A 24051-nucleotide genomic window follows, 5' to 3' on the forward strand; every position below is an offset into this window, starting at 1 on the left:
GCAAGAGACCAGGCTGATGCACGCTTCGTCATCATACCACCTATGACCATTTCTACGCAACTGAAACAAATACATGAGCTAGAAACTATTGTTGCATTTGTCTGTGTGTCAGGACAATAAGTAACATTTACAGTCTTTGGTACTGAGAAAGCAGATGTGAAAATGTAGGGCCAAGGACTGGAACCATTCAGGAGGGCTCTCCAGAGTCAATCAGTGAGAAGAAAAGAGACCTTCAGTGGAAGTCAGCTGGTCAATGCTAGACATGTGAGAAGAAGGAAGAGACTTTAGCTCTTTCTTTGAAGGGAAGATCTAGGGAGAACTGTATACAGTCTATGAGGAGAGATTGAAAGAGAATTGTTCTGCTATTGTTGACAAAGCATAGTGTGACCTCAAACCACACCCCTCCTCATGATAGGTGAGAAATGCAAGTCATGGATTTAGGCTTTTCTTGAAATTATATTTTAGTTCTGAAATGCTGCTTCTTAATTCTGCATTCTTGAAAGACTGAAAGATGTGGGGCATGACTTTATTCAGGTATGAGTTACCGAAACAGGGCAACGAAGAAACCCTTGGAAGCAAATACAGAAAAGCGATGCTATGGGCTTCGCAAGCACAGCCTTTCACACTAGCCAGGAGACTTCCACATACATTGAAACCTATAACTGCTATGAATGAACCTACTGACTGAAACTTTACCACCTCCCGATATGCCTTATTCTACATGGAGGATCACAGGAATTTCTTAGGGATGTTTCTGCAGTGCCTTCTTTGAACCACAGAAAGTAATAGGGTTTCTTCCCTTGTGCTTGGAGTTTTGAAAAAGATTCTCATTTGCAGTCTTACATGGCTTCCTCTTGACCCTAAGTATTACTATGTAAGTCTAAGAACAATTATTTTCTCCATATTTTCCTCAACAAAAAGATTCACAGTGCCATCTGCAAGGTACTGACTTCCATCATGTAGGTCCTCAAGCAATGTCTGTTTTATTTATGTTATTTTAGGATTAGCAAAGTTTTTCCCAAGGGAACTAACAAACTTAGCTCCTTGTTATCAAGGATGATGTTGTGCCTTGAGTGAACACTTCACCCCTGCACACATTCTGCTGCTTTCCTACTTTGCCCATTAGCACGTGAGGTTCTCCTTTCTTGCCAGAGCATAATTCACTTTACCCCTTTTCTGCTCCTCAGTCACTTCAGAAGATGGCTGCTCTGTGGATCTTGGCTTTCGAGTTGATCTTGAAGAGAAAGGATTCTACACAGAGAATTTCCATTCAGCAGCATGGGTTTTCCGAGGGGATGACGGGAATCCGGAGGACAGTCCCAGATGTCTTAGCAAAAAACCCCGTCCAGTAGCTGGTAAGGACTCTACAGTTATAGTACAAAAGAAACACCTTAGAGAACTTGTAGCCAAGCTCCAGGCTAGTTTCTGAGGTTGGCAAAATGCACACACAGGGTGGAATGTTTGGAGATTTTGGAGTTTGGAGTGTACATATATAGTGTATTTCTTACTATTTGGAAAGAATCTGAAACTATTAAAAACTGTTTTAAGAGCTCATTCAAACATAGAATTGTCATTCCAAAGTTGAAATAAAGATTAACGTAGGAGGGGTCAAATATTTTCCATTCTAGGGGTAAAAATACTATTTTTAAAAAATGTACTGGAGAGTATGAATAAGTAATATGTACTGTTCCAACACCAAAATATAACCATTTTATTGTTTCTGGATTTTTTAATTATTATGTATTATACATAGGTCTAGTTTTGTTTTTAAATATACATGAAATATGCATTTTATATTATCATGTATACAGTCTGATACATAAGATTTTATAGCCTGTTTTTCACATTTAAAATGTGATTATTTAGTCAGTATATCTTCATTTAATGATATAAATGCTTTTGCAGACTTTATTAATATTCTAATGATTCCATAATTGTTATGAAATTTTTAGTTTACTGACAGTATGTATATTTCCTTAATGCAATAACAGCTTAATGATTACAAAATCTCATACCTGAATTACAAGTTTTAATATATGAAATTATTATTTCATGCAATCTTTGCTATAAAATTTAAGATGTGGAGCTTTTATAAATTTGTGCCTTATTGGTATAAATAAATGACCTTGATGAAGAGTTAAAAATTTAACTCGAGCAAGCAAAGATTCAGGTTGAAAATAATATTGTAAATTAACTACACAATAATGCATTTAACAAATATCATGCCTACTATGGTCCAGGCACTAGTGAAAGTTGTTAAAGACACACAGTGAGAACTGAGAGATTTTACAAAGATGTACTTCTCATGTTCAGTACAGGCAAAGTTGTAAATCTAAATCAGTTCCTACACACATGCATAAAATACAAGTTTTATATTTTGTACATTTAGAATATTTATTTATATTCATATCATGATAAGCTTAACCATTCATTGACTAGTAAGTATAAGACTCTAAGTCTTAAAATTCAAATAATTCAGAACGGAATTTTTGAGAATTAAAATAGATGATAAGAATCTAGAAATAAACTTTTTAAAAGATTTTAATATTTAACTTTTATTTGTGTAATAGAATAGTAGAGGGAAAGGACACCAGGCTGAAAGCAAAATTTGGGAGGTTAGGATTTCTGTCTATCTGTTCTCTGATGTATTCCAACCACCCAGGACAATGCATACCTCATCATAGGAAGCCAATACATAATTGTTGAATGAATAAATAAGAAGTCCTGGATTTCAGTAATATTCAGAAATCTACCAGCTATCTGACTTTAGAAAAGTCATTTATTGTTATTACCTCTCTGCCGATCTTACAGTGTTATAAAAAATGAAATGAAATTCTATTTTTGATCATTATTATTGGCTATTTCTATCCATCTTGACCTTGAAGATGGTCAAGAGACATTGCTATCTCTCACCCCTGTTTTTCTTTTTTTTTTTTTAAGATTTTATTTTTTTTTTAATTTGACAGACAGAGATCACAAGTAGGCAGAGAGAGAGAGGAAGAGAAGCAGGCCTCCTGCTGAGCAGAGAGCCCGATGCGGGGCTCGATCCCAGGACCCTGGGATCATGACCTGAGCCAAAGGCAGAGGCTTTAACCCACTGAGCCACCCAGGTGCCCCTCACCCCTGTTTTTCTGAATTCTTATGAGAATTTTGGATAAATATTAAATATATATTCACATACATTTGTATATATTCATACATATTTTCTATGAATTCTAAACAATTGCTGTTACTTAAGATACTCACTAGATTTATGAATATTTATTGCCTCTTTGTTTATAGCAGGCAGGTATGAAAACATGCGATGAGTAAATACAATTATTCCCTCACAGTGTTTTGGCTAGTACTAATACATGATATCTGTGAGAAAGTACAATCATCACTATTTCAACAACTGCTTATGGTCATCAAAAAATAAAGTGTTTGGTTGATTCACTATTATTTGCTTTAGTTAAAAAAATGAAAACTTCTTCAATTTTGCCCAAAAGTTGCAGACATACACATACATATATACTCTCATATATATGTGCATATACATATCCACATACACGTGTTTTTGTTCAGTTTTGCCAAAGAAAATCTTATGTGTGATATACATATCACACCTAAGAAAAACAAAATGTTTAAATGCTGCCAGTGAGTTTCATAATACCATTTATTGGACTGAAACTTAGTTCGAGAATGCAGCAGTTGATCTTTCTTACTTGAAGTGTTAGCAGATGCTTATGTTCTTAACTACATGACATTGAGATATCAGCAGAAGAAGGCGAAGATTAAGAGGAGAGGTGAGCTGAAGGCAAATGAATAGTTTTTAACTAAAAAATACCTTAATTAACCTAATGTCATCTTAAGGTACTGCAATACTAATTTATATCTACCAGCCTGTATTTTGTAAGAATGATTTAAAAAATAAATCGATCTATATCCCCTAAAAGAGCTCTTCTAGAAGTTAGAGAACTAGGTAAAGGTTTGCATCACTATCAAATTATATTGAGGGGTGCCTTAGTGGCTTGATTGGTTAAGCTTATAATGTCTGACTTTGGTTCAGACCATGATCTCAGGGTTCTAGGATCTAGCCCCGACTCAGGGGCTAAGATTCTCTCTCTCCCCTGTTCCTCCCCCCACACTTGTGCTCACTTGAGTGCACACACACACTCTCTCTCAAATTAAAAAAAAAAAAAAAAAAAAAAAAGCATATTGAGGGAGCAAAAAAAAAATTTAAGGTATTTTTAATATATGAGTGGTGTTATGTTTATGGAAATATTTACCTTCATTTGCACTTTTACATCTAAGAAGATGATTCCAAGGAAGTGTGTTATTTGAGGGGATAAATTACTTGAAGATGTACGCACAGAGTCTCTGAAAAGACAATGACATTCATTTGTGGCTTTTCAGCAGCTGTGTGGCACTCATAGATTATCCACCAGACAGTGGCAGGGGAAACCAGGCCTGCAAATCTTAAAATATGAGAAAATTGTCTTGAGAATGGGAGGGGAACATATTGCAAAACATTTTGATTGTCTCGTCTCCCACAGGAGAATGCTACAGTTGAGTTCACCATTTAAAGACTTCATTGAATTGTTTATACTTTTGCATACATTGTTGACATTCAATTTGCCTGATTGAAGGAAAAAAAAAGGCACCATCACCGAAGCCTTGAAAGCAGTAGCTATCTTCACAGTCTCATGTAATACAAAAACAAAACAACAAACATGATTTGATTTGAGTCAACACAATAAAAATATTCCATTAAACAAATATCTGTTGGGTAATCAATCTGTCAAAAGCAGAAGACGGTATCAAGAGGGTAACCTAGAGGGAGCAAAACGTTTTGACAAGTGGGGATGTTAGAAATGATTTCTACAGAGGTCAGAAATAGGATTTCTGATTTTCTTTCTGCCCTGATTGGCTACCAGCCTGTTACAGATTGTGAAAATATCCATTTCTGTGTCCTTGAATTTCTTATTTCTGTCCCTTAAATTATTCTGAGATCCAGTAAATGGCAATCAAAACAGTGATATAAAATGACTGCCAAAAGGAAATTAAAGAAATGATGGAAATCTTCCCAAGAGCATGGAATAGAGCAGAGGACAGAGTTTTAGGGCTGGGTTACACTAGTGCCTTCCCAGGAACTTCGGCATGTTTTCCTAATACTGTTCTCAACAACAGAAAAACTGTATTTTCTTCAGACATTTTGGAAAGTTAAACATTCCTTCATTAATGCATATGAAGAGATTTTATCCTTCCTCTCTTTAAACGCATGCCAATTTTGGCAGCCAGTGTCCAGCATGAAAAGTTCATGAGAAGAAGTCTCTTGTCCATCTTTACCACTACAGTCGTAACCCAAAGGAAAACACCTGGACACCTGGTCGATATTCAGTAAATGTTCATGAATGAATAACTTCCACTATTAGGCTATAATGGATCACTAAAGACAGAGACACTTATTTCCTTGTTTTTAGCAGATATTTTTGTTCACTGGACGACCAAGCAGAAGGTCACATCCAAACACATTCGGACATATTGCCTAATTTTTTTTACTATATTTGTAACTTCTTATAGGAAATTTCATTTAAAAAAACCCTACTCATTTACTTCAGAATACCTGAGAGAAAATTTAATAAAATAACGGCACATCTTCTTACAAACTTTGTAATCAGAAATCTTTAAACTGTAATGTAAATTAATAATAATAGTATCTCCAAAGATCAGGGACTCACCCACCCAGATCATCTATCAGATGGCAAGGAATAAGTTTCTCATCAAGTAGAAACCTGGAGTAAGATCTTTTCCCACTCAAAATGTAATTGTTAAGTCAATCCTTTTAAATTCATAAGAGTTCCTTTGGCCTCTTTTTTTTTTTTTTAAGATTTTGTTTATTTATTTGACAGAGAGAGAGATCACAAGTAGGCAGAGAGGCAGGCAGAGAGAGAGGGGAAGCAGGCTCCCTGCTGAGCAGAGAGCCCGATGCAGGGCTTGATCTCAGGACCCTGAGATCATGACCTGAGCCAAAGGCAGAGGCTTAACCCACTGAGCCACCCAGGTGCCCTTCCTTTGGCCTCTTAATTGCTTCTAATTCTATCTATAATTTGCCTACATTAGGCATTCCATAATAGCCTTTGAATATGGATCTAAAGACGATGCAACCCTGAAAGGAGGAAATGTCCTTGATCTCTAATCTGGAGGAAGATCTCAAACCCTCTGAGATGTGAGAAGGGAAATACCAAAATATCAAAGAAGGGTTGGAGAGCAGCAGAATTTATGTTACCCATAAATTCTAATGTACTCTTATTTTTTAATAAAAGGGGATACTATTAAATTATAGTTTTAAGGTGTGAATTTGCCCTGTCCTTATGAATAGAGGAGTATTCTTTTTTCTTTTTTAGAGGAGTATTCTTATTTTACAGTTAGTCCCCTACAGACTTAACAATAGGCCTATTACCAATAATTCATGTGTAGCGCGTAGGGAGTTTATCATTATATTTTATTATGATTTATTCTTTATCATTTTTAGATATTAACATAGAAAAATTAATAAAATCATTCAATAAAGTATGCCACAATAAAGTATCATTTGTGGAGACAGATTAATTCTCCCAGTATTGGGTGAGTGGTTCTCTCTGGTGAATTTGACCTTAAATATAGCTAAACACTCAGTATTTTGAAGACTTTTGTTTAACATTCTTCATGGGATAACTTTGTCAGCACTGAAAAAAATGAATCTTTTTGAGATCACGTAGGCCCTTCAGAGTTTTATTTCAGTTTTATATTCTAGTATGACTTAGGCATAAATTTTTTTTCTAAATAAAAACCAAGATGTCAATATACAGTAAAAGACAAACTGCTTACAATATCCACATCTCCCATTATGTGAATTGTCCTGCCACAAAAAGAACAGTCCTGCGGAGACATATTTTCTGCCTTATAATCCTGCCCTTTTGTTGCCTCCAAAGAGTAACAGCCCAAACAGTTATGAGCAGAGATGTTTTCACCCGATGAGATTCTCACTTTCAGAAATTTGAAGAAGCCCTTATGGTAGTGAGCACAGAAGTGAAAAGGCCTTGAGTTGAGGTAGAGAAAACTCAAGAGGGTCCACAAGTGAGCTGAAGTTATGAATAAACCAAACTCATTGGTGAGGAGAAGATGAAATAAACACACACACACACACACACACACACACACACACACACACCACACACACCCAGAGCCCTATGTATATACAGAAAAGATGCTGTGAAAGTAGCAGGAGGAAAAGGGAAAAGATACATGGAAAAGCAGACTGAGAAATAACAGGACCACATTATTAAAGGTCATTAGACTAATGTAAAAATGCATGAATTCTTACTGTGAAGTCTCTGGAACTACCTTCAATACAGCACAACCATATAGTTAAAAATATCTGTAAAGTCCACCCAGCAGTTCCTGCTTATTCCGGGAAACTCAGTTGTTCAGGCTTCCCTGGGTCCTGTAAGAGTTAAATATACAGCTGAGGATTCTGTTTTCTTATTTCCATGTAGAACTTTGCAACAGATGTCCTATTGTTTATGGATCTGAGTGACTCAGACCTGTAAGGCTCAGCTGCCTTTTGGGAATCATACTGCCTTGGGGTGGTGGGCACTGCCCCTTACTCACCATGTGACTCAGGCAAACTGTTTAACCTCTCTGTGTCTTGTGGCACCTGGGTGGCTCAGTCAGTTAAGGATCCAATTCTTGATTTCGGCTCAGGTCATGATGTCAAGGTCATGAGATCAAGCTCCACATCTGCACTGGGCAGATGCTTAAGATTCTCCCCACCCCATGGAGCCCCCCCACCACACACACACACTCTCTCTCTCTTAAAAACAAAACAAAACAAAAAACCCTCTCTGTGCCTCAGTTTCTTCCTCTCTACAAAAAGAGTAACAGGCTGTCATAAAGATTAAATTAGATAATACTAGTGAGTGGTTAAAACATTTTTATTAGGTCTGGCATGTCATAAACTAGCAATAAATACTAGCTACTTTTACAATCATATTTGTGGTATCTAAAGAGTAACTCAAAAGAATGCCCTCTTTGCTTCCTCTTTAGTTCGCGAGCGAACGGTGAGACTGTTCAAAGGAACTGGTGATTATCCCTGGGGATTCCGAATTCAATTCTCCAAACCAATCGTGGTAACTGAAGTGGACGCTAGTAAGTTGTCTCACTATAGCAGCTTTCATTCAGACCAGAACAACTCAATCCAACTTCACACGAGATAATAAGTAGCCTTTGATACAGTCCCATAAAACATACACATGCAATAGAAGCAATTTCTAAATCTCGGTCTATCAAAAACTCATGGTGATTGAAAGTGCCCACATCATAGTCAAATACTTTCTAAAGGACTATGCTTTCCCCTGTGGAACATGGTCCCCTGGTCGCAACAGGGCCTTGGTCTCCCTACAGAGAAGAGCCCTACCTGTAGCTGTGGAAACAGGGCTGACGCTCTGGAGAGAAGAATGGTTTTACAGAGGCAACAGTTGCCAATCTATTTGTCTCTAATCCTTTCTGGGAGGAGTTCCATTCTCCCTAAATTATTTCTCTTACAGCTTCTCGGATTCCCTTCTTTCCTAACAAGCAAATTAGAAATTCACAAACACCTAAACAAAGTTAGATCCTTTGCTCCCTGATCTGTATACCAGGTGAATAATCTGAGATCAATGCTATGAAAAAATTAGAGCTAGAAGACTAAGATTGGATGGACTAAAAGATAAAGATATCTACAGCCAGCATGTTGCATTAGGAAAGGCCTAATGAGCTTATCACAGAGGGAGGCCCAGGTCCACTGGGGGATCTCTGAATTACATTATGGTCCCCATCTACACTATGAATTCACCAAGGTCAGGAACTATTTTATACATCATTTTATCCTCAGTACTTTGTGCAGTGTCTTCAGGCAACAGAGGAGATGCTCCAAAATGCTTGTTGGAAGACTCTGAGAACCTTAGGGCTAAAGGCTGGGGCAGTATGGGGCAGAAGGAAGGGAGGAGTACCACCTCCCTGACAACCCTTCCTGCCTTGGCCTGGTGCCATAATTCCTTCTCTGGTGCCATTATCACCCAGGATCACATTTCATTTTCCTTTGCTTCTCAGCATTCAGGTGTTCCTCCATTGTATGTTCTGTGATTCCACTGGGAATGTGTCCTCATATCTGTAAAAAAGTGGATGGCTACTCAGCTTGGGTAAAGGCCAGAGGGGTGAGAGCTGAGCACGTGAAATCGTCGCCTCCTAGTCCGGCATTCCACGGTCCTGGGGGACGCCCGTGGGAAACAGTGGACTCAGACAATCACCTATTTTTTTTACATGAACAGAATTTAACAATCAATTCTCAGTGCATGAGAATAGAAGAAATACTGAGTATCCAAGTAGAATGTGAAATATTCCTAATGCAACAAGGAAGTTTTATCATTTTAGAAGCTTTCCTAAGGAAAGTTCTTTGTACAAGTTACCACTTACGCCGGGTGATCAATGGCATAGATTTTGTGTAATATAGAGGATTAGTCTCCTTTAAGCCAGAGGGGATTAACTTAGTGCTAAGTAACTTGGATATCTATTACACATTCATTGATGTTTTCTAACAGGAAATTTACTTGCTAATTTATAATATCAAAATGGAAATCAAATTTACTTTAAATATAAAAGCCATCATATTCATTGGATACCTGTTATGATATACTTTCTCCCATGTAATCTATGATATACTTTGATATACTTTCTCCCATGTAATCTATGCAACAGAACTTGAAACTTGACATTATCACTTCCATTTAATGAATGAATATATGGTGGCTCAAACTGGTTAAGCAACTGGCCTAAAGTTACACAACTTTATCACGACAACTCCCAGATTCAGATCTCAGAATTTCTGCCCCTGGAAACAGAGTTCTTTCCCTATGGCTTCTATCAGTTAGGACCTTCTGTTGCAACTCCGAAGGAAATCTGACTGAAAATGGTTTAAGCAATGAAGGGGGTTGATTGACTCACAAAAGTTGAAGGTTCTTAGCGTAGGTGTATGATTTGTTTCTGTAGCTCAATTTTATCAAAGGTATGAATTCTTTGACCCCAATTTCCTTGGTGTTACAAGCTTCCCATTTGGATTCAAAATGATTTCTGCAGTTCTAGTCTTCTAATGGCACATCAGAGTCATAAAAAGAGAGGGGATGGGCTCCAACCCTCAAATGTCCTCTGGTTTCTGGGCCCCTACAGAACAATGTGAACTATTTCACTTACGCCCAATGCAAGGGGATAACATTGCCTGCCTGAGTTGCTAGGAAACCAGGGTACGCTCCAGACTTGAGAGTAGAATAATGCTGCTCTACCTATTTCAAGCCACCACATAATGGAGAAGAGATGAAGAAGATGTGAGAGGACGTCAAGGAACTCAGCCTCAAGTCGTACTGCCGCCACGACACTCTGCACCCACAGAGAGACAACACAAGTCACACAAACCAACAAAGTGTTATCTAATACACACAAAGGTGGTCTGTCTCTTCTTGGTTTATTATTTCCATCGATTCCCATTCTTTAAAAATTTTATTATTCTTATCAAGGAATTGCCTTTGAATGCATGGACCTAGTCCATTCTCAATTGTTAAGAAAAATGTCCAATACTTTAAAAACCACATCAACTCCTCTTAGTTAAACTGCTAAACTGACATTATCCCAAATACCTGTTTATGGTTAAGTAGGATTCAGTGTGTTACATAAAATAGTTTTTTCTTAATACTCTCCATTAAGCATAACTTACCGACCCACTTTTTGTTGCTCCGGGTGAGTTCTGGGATGGATCTTAATTTTATATAGTCTCTCTTAAACAATAAAAGCACTGTTGTTTTGTCATTAAAAGTCCATACAGTAATCATAGAGCTATAGGTTATTCTAGTGTAATAATCAAGATTTTTGCATTTTTATCCAATTTAGAATTTCTCTCCTCTGCCTGAGCCTGCCTCATAGGCTTGCAAGCATGGTTTATCTTCTTCACTATTTCTCATCTCTATTTTCCGTTCATCAGAAATCTTACCCTGACAGTTTCAAATGAGCCTTCCCATGGTTTACAGAAACATCAGTAAATTGGGAATTGATGCAAAGTTGTTTAAGGTAATAAAAGGAGGTCCTTTTTCTCAGCTCCTATAGTCTGAGAAATAGTCATGAATATGAAAGTAGATGTGCAAAAGAATGGAGGAAATCACTATGACAGACAAAAGAAAGAGAGCATACATAGGAAAAGTTTCTGAAGGCTTCACAATGGAGGTCTGGCACATGTGAGTGGAGACAGAGAAGGAATCAGGATTACATAGTTAGAACCTCAAGCTGCAGTGTAACTCTGAAAAATCCTGAGACAGGCTGATAGGAAGCCCCAGAGCAGAGTGTTATTTCAAGAAGTCTTGCCTTGGCCAGAATGAGCCTGGCTCTAGTACACCCTCCAAATTCAGTCAGTGGCTGGAATTGGTGACTTCCTGGTGACAATGTAACCTCAGCATGAGGTAAGACTATCAGAAAGTGTGGCAGGTGAAGGCATGTCTGGGCAGTGTAGATCGAAGACCTCCATATAGGAGGTCTAATGATAGTTCTAATAAATGTATACTGAATACTACTTGGAAAATAATAAAGACATTAAAGAGCACCTGAATTAACACCAGGAAAAACTTAAGTATCATTTTTAAATCTTAACATTGAAAGATGTCAGTTCTGCCTTAAACTGATCTATACGTGGAATCCTCATTAAAATTCTAGTAGAGGGGCCACGTGGGTGACTCAGCGGGTTAAAGCCTCTGCCTTTGGCTCAGGTCATGATCCCAGGGTCCTGGGATCGAGCCCCGCATCAGGCTCTCTGCTCAGTGGGGAGCCTGCTTCCTCCTTTCTCTCTCTGCCTGCCTCTCTGCCTACTTGTGATCTGTCTGTCAAATAAATAAATAAAAATCTTTAAAAAAAAATTCTAGTAGAGTAGCTGCTTTTGTTTTTGCTTTAGTTTTAATGGTAAAGAAATTTTTCAGTGAGATTCTAACATGTTTATAGGAAAGCAAAGGGCCAAGTTATTAAGCTGAAAGTCCTTTGAACTGGGGGAAAAGCCTTTTTGTTCTGTAATTAGATATTAAAATGAAAATGCATGGGTATATTTTTACTTTTTTATGTGAATGAATGTCAACTGAAGTTCTTTTTTCATTTTTTCATTAAATTCTAATCAGTTAATCAAATATGTAAGTGATTATTTAGCAAATAAATCCCTTAATGATTGTGGAAGAGAGGGGTTTTACCCACATGGTGGAATTTGGCAGTAGAAGCATAGACCCCAAGTAAGTGTGGGGTGGAGCGCAAAAGAGGAAGTCATGGGACCAAAGATAAAAATGAGGAATTTTGCCAGAGTCAACCTTGTTTGACCTCTAGTGCCCTTCAAATTACCAAAAGTAAAAAATAATTTTTGGCTTAATTATTTTTACATAGACACAAAGATAGGCAAGTTGTTATCATAGAGTCTCTTCTGAGTTTTTACTATGTTTTTCAAAGACCTCTGTTTTTAAGGAAATAAATGTTTATTCATAGGGAACGTATTCATGGATGTTTCCCGTCTTCCCATTCTATTTTCTCCTCTCCTTCTTTTTCTCCATTTTCTCCCTCCCACTCCCTCTTGCCCTTTCCCTACTCTCTTCTTTCTACCTCTGACTTTAAAAGATCAGTGTTAAACAAAGAAATAAAACTCATAAGGAAAATAAAAAGGACTACCCTTTAAAAGTCAAACAGGTCTGACTTGATAAGTTGAATCAGATTTTTACAAAACATCCAGAACACTTTCCATACCTGTCTTTCAAGATAAAATAACTAAAAGCAGTTTAATAAAACGTAATAATCTCTTTATTTTCTGATGCCTTTTGTAACTGTTCCAATGAGAACATTAACTGTGTCTCGTCCATCCAAATGGAAAACAAATCACAATGTTTGCCTTGCAAGTGACTTTGTATTTAGGAGGCCCTGAGGTTTTGTAAAAGGAAGAGCCGAAGGATCTCTACAGTAGCAGAAACTGTATAATACAGAGTTAACCTAGGATTTTATTCAACATCAGAAAGTGCTGCCCTGGCAAGGATTCATGTAGCTGCTGAGTCTACTCCTCTCTTTTTTTTTTAAATGTACTCCTCAATGCTGAGGAGCAACCTCTGAAATCCATTGTCTAGTCAAATCTGCTAAATGAGGGGTTGAGGGACTTTAAAATTACACGTATTTTCTGCACTTCTGAAAATCTCATTCACACCACAAAACATTGTTCGGGATGCACTAGAAAGGCTTAATTACACACTGAAGAGAGAAAGATAAAGCAGGGAGACCTGTAGGTGGGATGGAAGTGATTATCCATAACTCTACAGAGAGGGAGTTTGCTTGTAGCTTACATAACTAATTGCCCACACCCGGCTGGCATTTGCATGAACATTTTCTATGAAAGCCTAAATGCTTATGAGATCTGTTGGCATAAACAAAAGAAACAGATGTTCCAACTTTGATACCAAGCAAACTTGAAAAGAAAACTATACATTTAGGGTTGTGTAAACCATAGAGGAAATTATGGACAGGCCCATTTTTCTGGAAGTTGTAGAATTTAAAATGCTACTGTTATAGTACAATTTTTTTTTAAATGAAAAGATGAGCCCCCCCCCTTTTAATTATAAGTTTTTCAGTTCCTCCATTATATGTAAATATGCATCAAAGGATGGAGTAGCTCAGCATTTAACTCTTTATAATAAACCTAAAACTATACAGTCAAGGGTCCTATTAGGGAAACAAACTTAGAAAATCATGGTTTTTTCCTACCACCTCAATCCTTTCTGTCTAATACAGGATATATATACTTCCATCTGCTCCCTAGAATGGCCTCAAGTAGATTACATACTGTGTGGTATATTACAGGGTCACTTTGAAATACCTCCTTCCTCCAAGAAGCCCTACTGCCTCAAACTCTCACCATGATTAATAAAGGGAAAATTTGTAGGTTGCATTGCAGAATAGGGGAACATAGTCAATGCAATCTATAATTATAGCTAAAAGCAATCAAATGAGCTGTCAAGAAGGGTTACACTGCAGAAATAATTTTCTACAACAAGAATAATTTTCATTGCAAAACAAAATAATACAAAGATAAATAATCCAATTTTAAAATGTGCAAAGGATTTGAGTAGAGATTTCTCCAAAAGAGATAAACAAATAGCCAATAAGCACACATGTGTGTGTACACACGCACATGTGCGCGCGCGCGTGCACACACACACACACACACACACTCGTTCAATATCAGTAGTCATCAGGGAAATGCAAAAGAAACCACAATGAAATACCACTCCATACCCACTAGGATGGTCATAATCAAAAAGTCAAAAATAACAAATACAGGCAAGAATGTGGAGAAACTCACCATGTTCATGCAGGGCTGATGGGAATGTAAAATGATACAGCTACTTTGGAAAATAGTCTGCTCATTCCTCAAATAATTAAATACAGAGTTACCCTTTGACCCCGCAATTCCATTATAGGTATATACCTAAGACAAATGAAAATATGTATCCACAAAAAAACTTGTGCACAAATTCTCACGGCACAAATTCTCGCGGCAGCATTATTTATCCAAAAAGTGAAAACAACACAAATTTCAGTCCACTGATGAATGGATAAACAAAATGTGCTAGACTCTAGTAATAAAACATTTATTCATCAATTAAAAGGAATATAGTGCTTGGTACAATGTGGATGAGTCTTGAAAATATTTTGCTAAGTGAATGATGCCAAACACAAAAGAATAAGTACTGTACAAATTCATTTACATGAAATGTCTGCAATAGACAAGGCCATAGAGGCCCAGGGTGGCCTAGAACTGAGAGGTTGGGGTAAATAGATCTACAGCTATGGTTATGGAGTTTCTGGGGTAACAAAAATTATCTAAAATTAGATTGTGGTAAGGGTTGCACAACTCCATGAATATACCGAAGACTATTCAATTTTATACTTTAAATGGGTGAAATATATGGTATGCTTATTATAACTTAACAAAGTTGTTAAAAAATAAGTTATTTCCACATTGATGGGTTATTCAAGTCAAAAAGTTGTTGTTTACTTGGGAGAGAAGACCTTTCATCAAAGTCTTCTACCTTTGATGATATCAGTGTATGACTCTATTTGGTTAATCATTCACCATGTACTGATCAGCACCAACGGCTCAAACCTCTGTCTTCCATTTCCATCCTACGCCTTAAAATTATGTAATATCATTTACTTTCCCATCTTGAGATTTAATCACTTCTTGATCCTTGTTCTTGACTTCTCGAATAGACTAGGATTTAAAATGCTATCATTGTGGTTATTTTTGTGCTGTTACTGTACAACCGTTGACCATTTCCTCCACCTTAAAATTCTTCTCTTACTTTTACTTATCTTATATTCTTGCTTCCATGTTCTCTAGGATCTGCTTGCACCTTCTTTATGTTCTTCTTCAGCTCTTCTACTTTTTTCTTTATACTTGTCCCTTTACTTATAAATTCTAAATCAATTTCTCAGGCCCTTCTCATTTCCTAGGTTTCTAGTTATTTTTTCTACCAGCTCAATGAACATTTTCTATTTTTTCTTTCCTGGTTATTTCAGTTTATCAAAAAACACACAAATACCTTCAGCCAACTTCTTCAAGCCCCTACCATGTGCCAGAGATTATTAGGCATGAGAAATACCTAAATAAACAAATATGAAAATTTATAAGTCCCTGAGCTGCATATATTCCATTAAGGGTAGAAAGACAGATATGCAAATAAGTACAATGAAGAGTTTTCTGTCCTATGATAGCATGTAACACCTCCCATTCATTTCCAGCTCTTATTTCCAGAGTCATATTGCAAGATTATATTTAATTCTTATAATAATAATAGACTTGCTTATCTTAATCTCTTCCCATTCTAAATTAATCTTCTAAAAACCACTGCATATATGTTTTCTGCTCACAAACTGTTAATGGATTTCCACTGTTGATGTATCAAGTACAAATTCATCTTTATACTCAAGACCCTTTACGGACTGGCTATCTTTCCAGCCTTATCCTCCACACTGCCTCTACCCACCTACAGCCTCTGCTGCAGTTGCTCTGAGTCACTAAATTTTTGGCATGTCTTAAAACATTCTGCTCATGCAACTTTGCTCAAAAAACTCTTCCTTCATGGATAGCTATTTGAGATTATGCTAGCTTTGGCAACAAAACTGTATTAATGAGTTAAGATAATAAAGCCTCATTAGTCTTTCACATTAATTGTCCATTGTAGATGTTCTTGGCTGGAAGGTGGCTTTGCCCCACATAATGTTTCAAGATCCAAATTCATTTGTTCTTAAAGCATCTGCATCTGGTAGGAAGATGGGGAAAGAATATGAAGGGTGGTCCATTGGATGTTTTTATGGGCCAGGCCTGGACATGGCACACACCACTTCTATCCACATTCCAATGGCTAGAGCTCAATCATATTGCCTACCCAGCAGCAAGAGAGCCTGAGAAAATCTGTCCAACCATGATCCCAGACAGAAGAGGAATTGGGTTTGTGACGACCCAGCATTCTTAGCCACCATGTTCTTTCATTATTCCCCTATAAGAAGAATCTGTGTATTCATCAAGGTCAGACAAAATGCCACCTTCTTTGAAAAGCATTTCTTAACTACTCTGATGGAAGTGTGAGAATTCCCTTTTCTGAAGTTTTACAATACCTATTATCTTTGTTATTTATTTTATACTTGCCACTCATCAAATCGCAAAGTTGTTTTTCTTTTTGATTGTGCATGTCTTATCTTCCCCAGTGTAATTCTAAGTTTCTTGAAGGTATAATTTTTAGGTCATCCATTTGTTCATTCACCGTGTATTAACTAGAAGACTACTATATATAAGACATCAGATATGGTTACCCCAGGGAGTATAAAAATTGGTAAGAAGTTGTTTCTTGACATATATATCATTTTGGAATTCAATTCAGAAGGCATTGCCATGAGCAAGTTCTTTGAACCCTTTAAGACTATGGGAGGAATTTATTCAAAGGATCAACCATCAAGAGATTTTAATTGGTTGTATGGATGATATTATGTAAGTGAAGACTATATCAATTATTACTTTTTACTTAACCTTCCTATGTTGATCAGCCACTGCTTATTTGAGCACAGAAGACCTCCCCTTACTATTATAAAGAGGCTTAGACAAACCTTAGTCATAGCTAAAAATATTCAAAGTCATGTTACCTCACCAATTGAGTCATGCTTTAAGATTAAAAGTCTTTGAGGACACTTTAGATAATGACAGCCAATATTGCATAATGCTCTGCAAGTCCATGAACATGCACCTAGGACTAAGATCTAAGATAAGAAGAAATGGAAAATATTGCTATGGCTTAAGTCAAACAAATTACTACCTATGCTCCCTTCTAGGATTTTTATGGTTCCTGGTCTTACATTTAAATCCTTAATTCATTTTGAGTTTATTTTTGTGTATAGTATAAGAAAATGGTCAGGTTTCACACTTTTGCATGTACCTGTCCATGTTCCCAATGCCATTTGTTGAAAAGACAGTTTTTTTCGCATTGCTTTTTCTTTCCTCCTTTGTCAAAAGTTAATTATCCGTATAATTGTGGGTTAATTTCTGGGCTCTTTATTCTCTTCTATTGATCTATGTGTCCATCTCTGTGCCAGCATGTTACTGTTTTAATTACGGCAGCTTTATAATACAAGTTGAAGTCTGCAATTGTGATACTGCAGTTTTTGTTTTCATTTTCAAGATTGTTTTGGCTATTTGGCATCTTTTATGGTTCCTTACATATTTTAGGATTATTTGTTCTTGCTCTGTGAAAAATGCTGTTGGTATTTTAATAGAGATTGCATTATATGTGTAGATTGTTTTGGGTAATACAGACATTTGAACAATATTTGTTCTTCCAATCCATGAGCATGGACTGTCTTTCTGTTTCTTTGTGTCATCTTCAATTTCTTTCATCAGTGTTTTGTAGGGTTGTTTGTTTTTGTGTGTGTGTGTGTGTGTGTGTGTGTGTTTTGGTTAAGTTTATTTCCAGGTGTTTTATTATTTTGGTGCAACTGTAAATAGGATTGTTTTCTTAATTTCTCTTTCTGCTACATCATTTTAGCTGCAATGCAACAGAATTATGTACATTGGTTTTGTATCCTTCTACTTTACTAAGTTCATTTACCACTTCTAGTAGTTTTTTGGTAGAATCTTTAGGATTTTCTATATATAGTAACATGTCATCTGCTAGTAAAATACTTCTTCCTATTAGTTTGGATGCTTTTTACTCACTTTTCTTGTGAGCAAAAATATGCAATGGGAAAAAGACATTCTCTTCAACAAATCGTGTTGGGAATACTGGACAGCTACATGCAAAAGGAGGAAACTGGACCACTTTCTTACACCATACACAAAAATAAACTCAAAATGGATTGAAGACTTAAATGTGAGACCTAAAATATTAAAAGCCTAGAAGAGAGCAGAGGCAGTAATTTCTCTAATATCAGCCAGAGCAATAGTTTTCTACATATGTCTCCTGAGGCAAGGGAAATATAAGGAAAAAAACAAAAACAAAAACAAAACTTTGAGACTGCATCAAAATAAAAAGCTTCTGCAGAACAAAGGAAACAATCAACAAAATGAAAAGGTGACCTCTTGATGGGAGAAGATATTTGAAGATAATGTATCCACTAAACAGTTAGTATCCAAAATATATAAAGAACTGATACAACTCAACATAAAAAAAAAGCTAAAAAGAAATAATCAAATTTAAAAATGACCAGAAGACATGAACAGATATTCTTCAAAGAAGACATCTAGATGGCCAACAGATACATGAAAAGATGCTAACATCACTGATGATCAATGAAATCCCAAATCAAAACTACAATGAGATATCACTTCACTCCCATCAGAATGGCTAAAATCAAACCACAAGAAACAGCAAGTGTTGATGAGGCTGTGGAGAAAAAGGAAGCCTCCCCATCTTCCAAAGCCTGTTATTGGTGGGAATCTAAATTGGTACAGCCACTGTCAAGAAACAGTATGGAAGTTCCTCAAAAAGTTAAAAATAGAACTACCTTATGATCTAGTAATCACATTACTAGGTATTTACCCAGAGAATATGAAAACACTAGTTTGAAAATACAGATGCACCCCTATGTTTATTGCAGCATTATTTACAATAGCCAAGATATGGAACCATCCCAGGTGTCCACTGATAGACGAATGGATAAAAAAGATATAAATATAATGGAATATTATTCAGCCATAACAAAGAATGAAATCTTGACATTTGCAACAACATGGTTAGAGCTAAAGAGTGTGATGTTAAGTGGAATAAGTCAGTCAGAGAAAGACAAATACCATATGATTTCACTCATGTATAGAATTTAAGAAACAAAATAAATAAGCAAAGGAAGAAAGAAAGAGACAAACAAACTAAGAAACAGACTCTTAACTACAGAGAACAAACTGATGGCTACCAGAGGGGAGATAGGGGTGGAGGGGTCGGGTTAAACACATGATGGAGATTAAGGAGGACCCTTGTGATGAGCACTGTGTAATGTGTAATGTACAGAATTGTTGACTCATTGCATTGTACACTTGAAAGTAATATAGCACTGTGTGTTAACTATACAGGACTTAAAATTAAAAACTTAAAAAAAACCTTTAAGCTAGAGTCATTAAAAACCATTAAAGAAGAGGAAATAAGCTTAAGCTGATCTAAAAGAGGGGAAAAAATGGATTTAAACTGCTACAGCATGAATCTTGGTCCAATATATCGGAGAGCTTATTTAAAATGAATTAACCTTGAAATGGCTTATTACGCCCTTTCTTACCCTTAGAAATATTAGGTATGTTACAGTAAGTGCAGATGCTAGAAAACCAGGAGATAAAATAAATAGCCTTTGGAGAGGTCCTCCCCACCTTCCAAAGCCTAAATCCTAAGGCTTAGACTATTTTCGGTTTCCTTTCTGAGATGTCTCAGAAAGGAGCCTCTACAATCAAAGTAAAAGAAGCTCTCTATTTCTTTTTTTTCCACCCCCCCGACTACTCCAAGATCTGTTTTTGCCACAACTTCATAAGTATTTCAATTACTTGTTCCCTCAACAATCCTGCAGAGAAGCCCTGCCCCCACCCCCCTCTTTATGGATGAAGATATTGAGGTTAAGTGATTTTCTCAGGGTTACAAAGAGACCTAGCAGCAATGAAGGAATGAGAACTAGCAGTTCAACCTTCTGGTGGATGAATAGATTGAGTTTTTGAGCAGCCTGGCTATTATACTGCAAAGAGGCCATGCAGACGCCTGGCTGAATGTGCAAAGAAACTGCGCGCAGGAAATGAAAGGGAGGCGGCGAGGATAGCGTTTTCCTTCTTATTAATGACAGAGGCAATTGTCTAAAGTTGGAAAGAAAGGCCCTTTAGAGAAAGAGCCTTTTAAAAAGAGGACAAACAGCAGGGCACTCAATTTGGGACCCCTCCTCAATGAGACCCTTGTTGTCTGTCCATTTACAGACAGCGCCGCGGAGGAAGCCGGGCTCCAGATCGGAGATGTGGTGCTGGCTGTCAACGGCACGGAGGTCACCAGCGTGGAGCACGCAGAAGCTGTGCACCTTGCAAGGAAAGGTGGGTGGGCTGCTCGCAGAGTTCAGCGTTAATCTGAAGACGCAGAGGGCTTCGGTACATCAGGGAGTTCCAGCATGGGGAGGATGCAACAGCCCGGAGGGTGCAAAGGTGCTTCTCCCCGGAAGCCCCCTTTAATACCTTGCCATCAACATGGGTGTATCACAGGAATTAAATCATGTTTCTGCCCCCACGTTCCTTCTGCATTAATGACCAGCTACAAAAGGGAAACCAGAAAATGGCCACAAAGTGTGCTCTATTTATTACCCCAAAAATGTGTCCTTAAACCCCTTGCCTTTGAAAAAAATGTCACTGTAATGATATTCTCATTACGAGAATTTATTTACTGTTTCTCTTCCTTCCTCCTGTCCTCTCTCCCTCCCCTGTCTCTACGTTCCCTCTTTTTTCCTTGTCTCCCTTTCCATCAGTTTTTAGAGTTAAGAGACTCAGGGTTTTAATGTTTAAAAAAAAAAAAAAAAGAGGAAGAAGGAAAGAAACCACAAATCTAAAGCTTCTACAGATCCTAGGGCCACTTAAGGGCCTGCCTTGAAAGCAGTCCTGACACAGATGGAACCACCAAGAGAACAATAATACTACATGCCCCTGCATCCACTCACTTTCTCTGGGAAGGTCAATAACATCTTCCTCTCTGCAAAACAAGTTACTTTCTTTGACACTGTGTTACAAATCCTTATCCCCCTGCAGACCTAAAAATATACAGCTGGTAAATGCTGGGTTCCACCCCTGGGATTATTTCCAGAGGTGTCCTGTTCCTGGACTCTAAGGGCTGCATACACACCTCCCTGCTCCTAAATGTATTCTCAGGCACTAAGGTATGAAAATTGAAGCATTTAGTATAGGCCACATGGGCTGTTAAGTACAACTCACTGAACAGTCAGTATTGTTTATCCTTCCTCGTGATGCCATCATGGTTGAGGGGTCTCTTTAGTGGAGACCAGGACAAGAAAACCATAATCAGATCTTGTATCCTGGTAAGCTATTCTGGCCCTTTTCGATGTAGAATTTAGCTGAGTATTTGGCTGCTCTGTAGAACTTGTCGTGCAGTGGATGCCTCAGAAACCCAAGGACTCTATCAGAGAGCACGTTCAGCAACTCCTTGTAAATCCTAAACAAATATTTATCCTATACGCCGCAGAGATAAGAAATCCAGATAATATGGTGACGATTATACTAATGAATTGGATAATGAGGGGATTTTTATCCCTTACTTTTGGATTTGGCTGTCCTAGTTTCTTTCTCACAAATAATTACTTTTCTAATTTTTTTTAGTTCAATAAAAGCTGATTTTATTTCCACTTTTAGGCCTTCTTTTATTTTTCCCCAACAAGCTTAATGTTCTTGGTAATATTGAACCATTCAGACTCACTCTACCAGTTAATGGAAAGCAGAAAACATCTCTAAAATTTAAGAGGATTCTTTTATTCCCAAGAGATGATGAACTAATACCGAGACTGGAGAAGAGCTAACCTCAACACCTTCATTCGTGTTATTCCGCGGTTTTCTGTAGGATGGCTTTATCTGCTGTTGTAATTTGGTTTCTACCACTCCTTGCTTGCCAGCTTGGCCTCCCTGACCGGCAGGGAACCTCCCCATATCTTTGCTAAACCTTCTCAAACACAGCAGTGGAAATGCTTCAGAAGCAGAAAGGTGAATTGTAGATCTGAGACGCTCCAGTAAGGACAGTTAAGAGACTTTTAGGTAAACAAGTTCATTTCCTACGTGTGTATGGTGTGTATGTTCGGGGAAACAGGAAGTGTGGCCGATAGCCCAGGACAGCCCAACATCTCATGCAAGGAATGGCTGAGAGACAGCTTCTTAGTGCTTTTCTCCCTGGCCTGGGCTGGGCAGCCAAGACTAAACCACCCTACTGAAAGCCAAACAAATGGCAGCACCTGGTCTGCGTAGTCAGTGGAAAACATCTAGATGGCCCTTAAACCCAGCTAGATTAGGGTGTTGATCACTTCTTCCTCAGGCTTAATTTCTAAGACTAATTGTGACATAGCCTCTTTTTCTTTAACTTTTCATTTATTTATTGAGCGAGAGAGAGTGAGCGAGAGAGAGAAAGAGAGAGAGGGCACAAGCAGGGAGAGAAGCAGAGGGAGAGGGAGAAGCAGGCTCCCCACTGAGCAGGGAGCCTGGACTTGGAACTCAATCCCAGGACCCTGGGATCATGACCTGAGCTGAAGGCAGACGCTTAATTGACTGAGCCACCCAGGTGCCACCCAGGCACCCGGTAACACAGCTTTTAATTGAGAAATAATAAATATTAAAAAGATGCCAATAAATAACAAAGAATAGAAAAAAAGAAAAAGTGGAAGTTTTTAAATAATAAATTACTACTTTGAACAACTATGTAACAATACATGTGAAAACTAGATAAATAACATTTTCCAAAAGTATTTAAAGTGCCAAAATTAGTGCCAGGATAGAAATTTTGTATAGACCACAATAAAGGTATTTATAGAGTAAAGAGACCACCTCACTTTTCTTCCATTTCCACCCCCACTTCGTTCTCCATTCAAAAGTGCAAGTTACCACTTTTACAGATGACATTTTCCCAACTTCCAAAGAACAAATAACCCCTACTCCACAGAGTTCTTCCAGAAAATAGGAGAGTGAATGCTTCTTATCTCATTTTATGAGGCTACTATAATCTTGATTCCAGAACAAGATAGGTATAATATGAAAAACAAAAGAATATGTCCATTTTACTTATGAGTGTATAGATGCACAAAGCCTAAAAAAAAAAAAATAGTAAGGACCTGAATCAAATTGTTTATTAAAATTACATATAATACATCATAATGAAGTAGGGTTTATCCCTAAATAAGCATGGCTTTCTAAGAAAATATTTTAGTACAGCTCATCACAAGTGAATCAAAGAAAGAAATTGCATGACAATCTCAGTAAAACAAAAAATCATGTAATAAAGTTCAATACGAGTGTACAATTTAAATTCCCTAAATAGGAATAGAAGTTTCTTTTTATAATTTGATAAAGGTTAACTCTCAAAAACCTAACCATGAAAAGAGAAAAGTATGTAAAAGTATATACACATTGCTAAGGTCCTGACTTACTCAATAACGCAAGAAAGAGAAATAAAGGTAAATGGTCTTGGAAGGAAAGAGATAAAGCTGTTATTATTTGCAGATTATATGATTATAACAAAATCAATATACCAGTGCTGAGAACTAATTAACAAAAGATTGACCAAACCAAGGTCTCCCTATAAAAATCAGTAGTGTTCTTCTATACCAGTAATAACCAAAAAGAAAATAAAAGGAAACTAATATATGATTAATAATAGCCGCAAAACTACCAGGTAGGAAAGAATTAATCAAACCAAGAACACACAAGAACTTCATGAAAAAAATATT

The 24051-nt window shown here is 37.2% G+C and overlaps 1 protein-coding gene across 1 annotated transcript in view; it reads left to right on the forward strand.

Annotated features, from left to right (window-relative positions):
* LOC116586074 overlaps positions 1-24051 on the forward strand; it is a 107508-nt gene that overhangs the window by 20083 nt on the left and 63374 nt on the right. The window contains exons 4-6 of the mRNA XM_032335605.1: positions 1188-1355; positions 8068-8169; positions 20546-20656. Of these exons, the coding sequence (XP_032191496.1) occupies positions 1188-1355; positions 8068-8169; positions 20546-20656 (381 nt within the window). The remainder of the gene's footprint in view (positions 1-1187; positions 1356-8067; positions 8170-20545; positions 20657-24051) is intronic.

This window comes from Mustela erminea, chromosome 3 (assembly GCF_009829155.1).
Source record: "Mustela erminea isolate mMusErm1 chromosome 3, mMusErm1.Pri, whole genome shotgun sequence".
Lineage (NCBI taxonomy): Eukaryota > Metazoa > Chordata > Mammalia > Carnivora > Mustelidae > Mustela > Mustela erminea.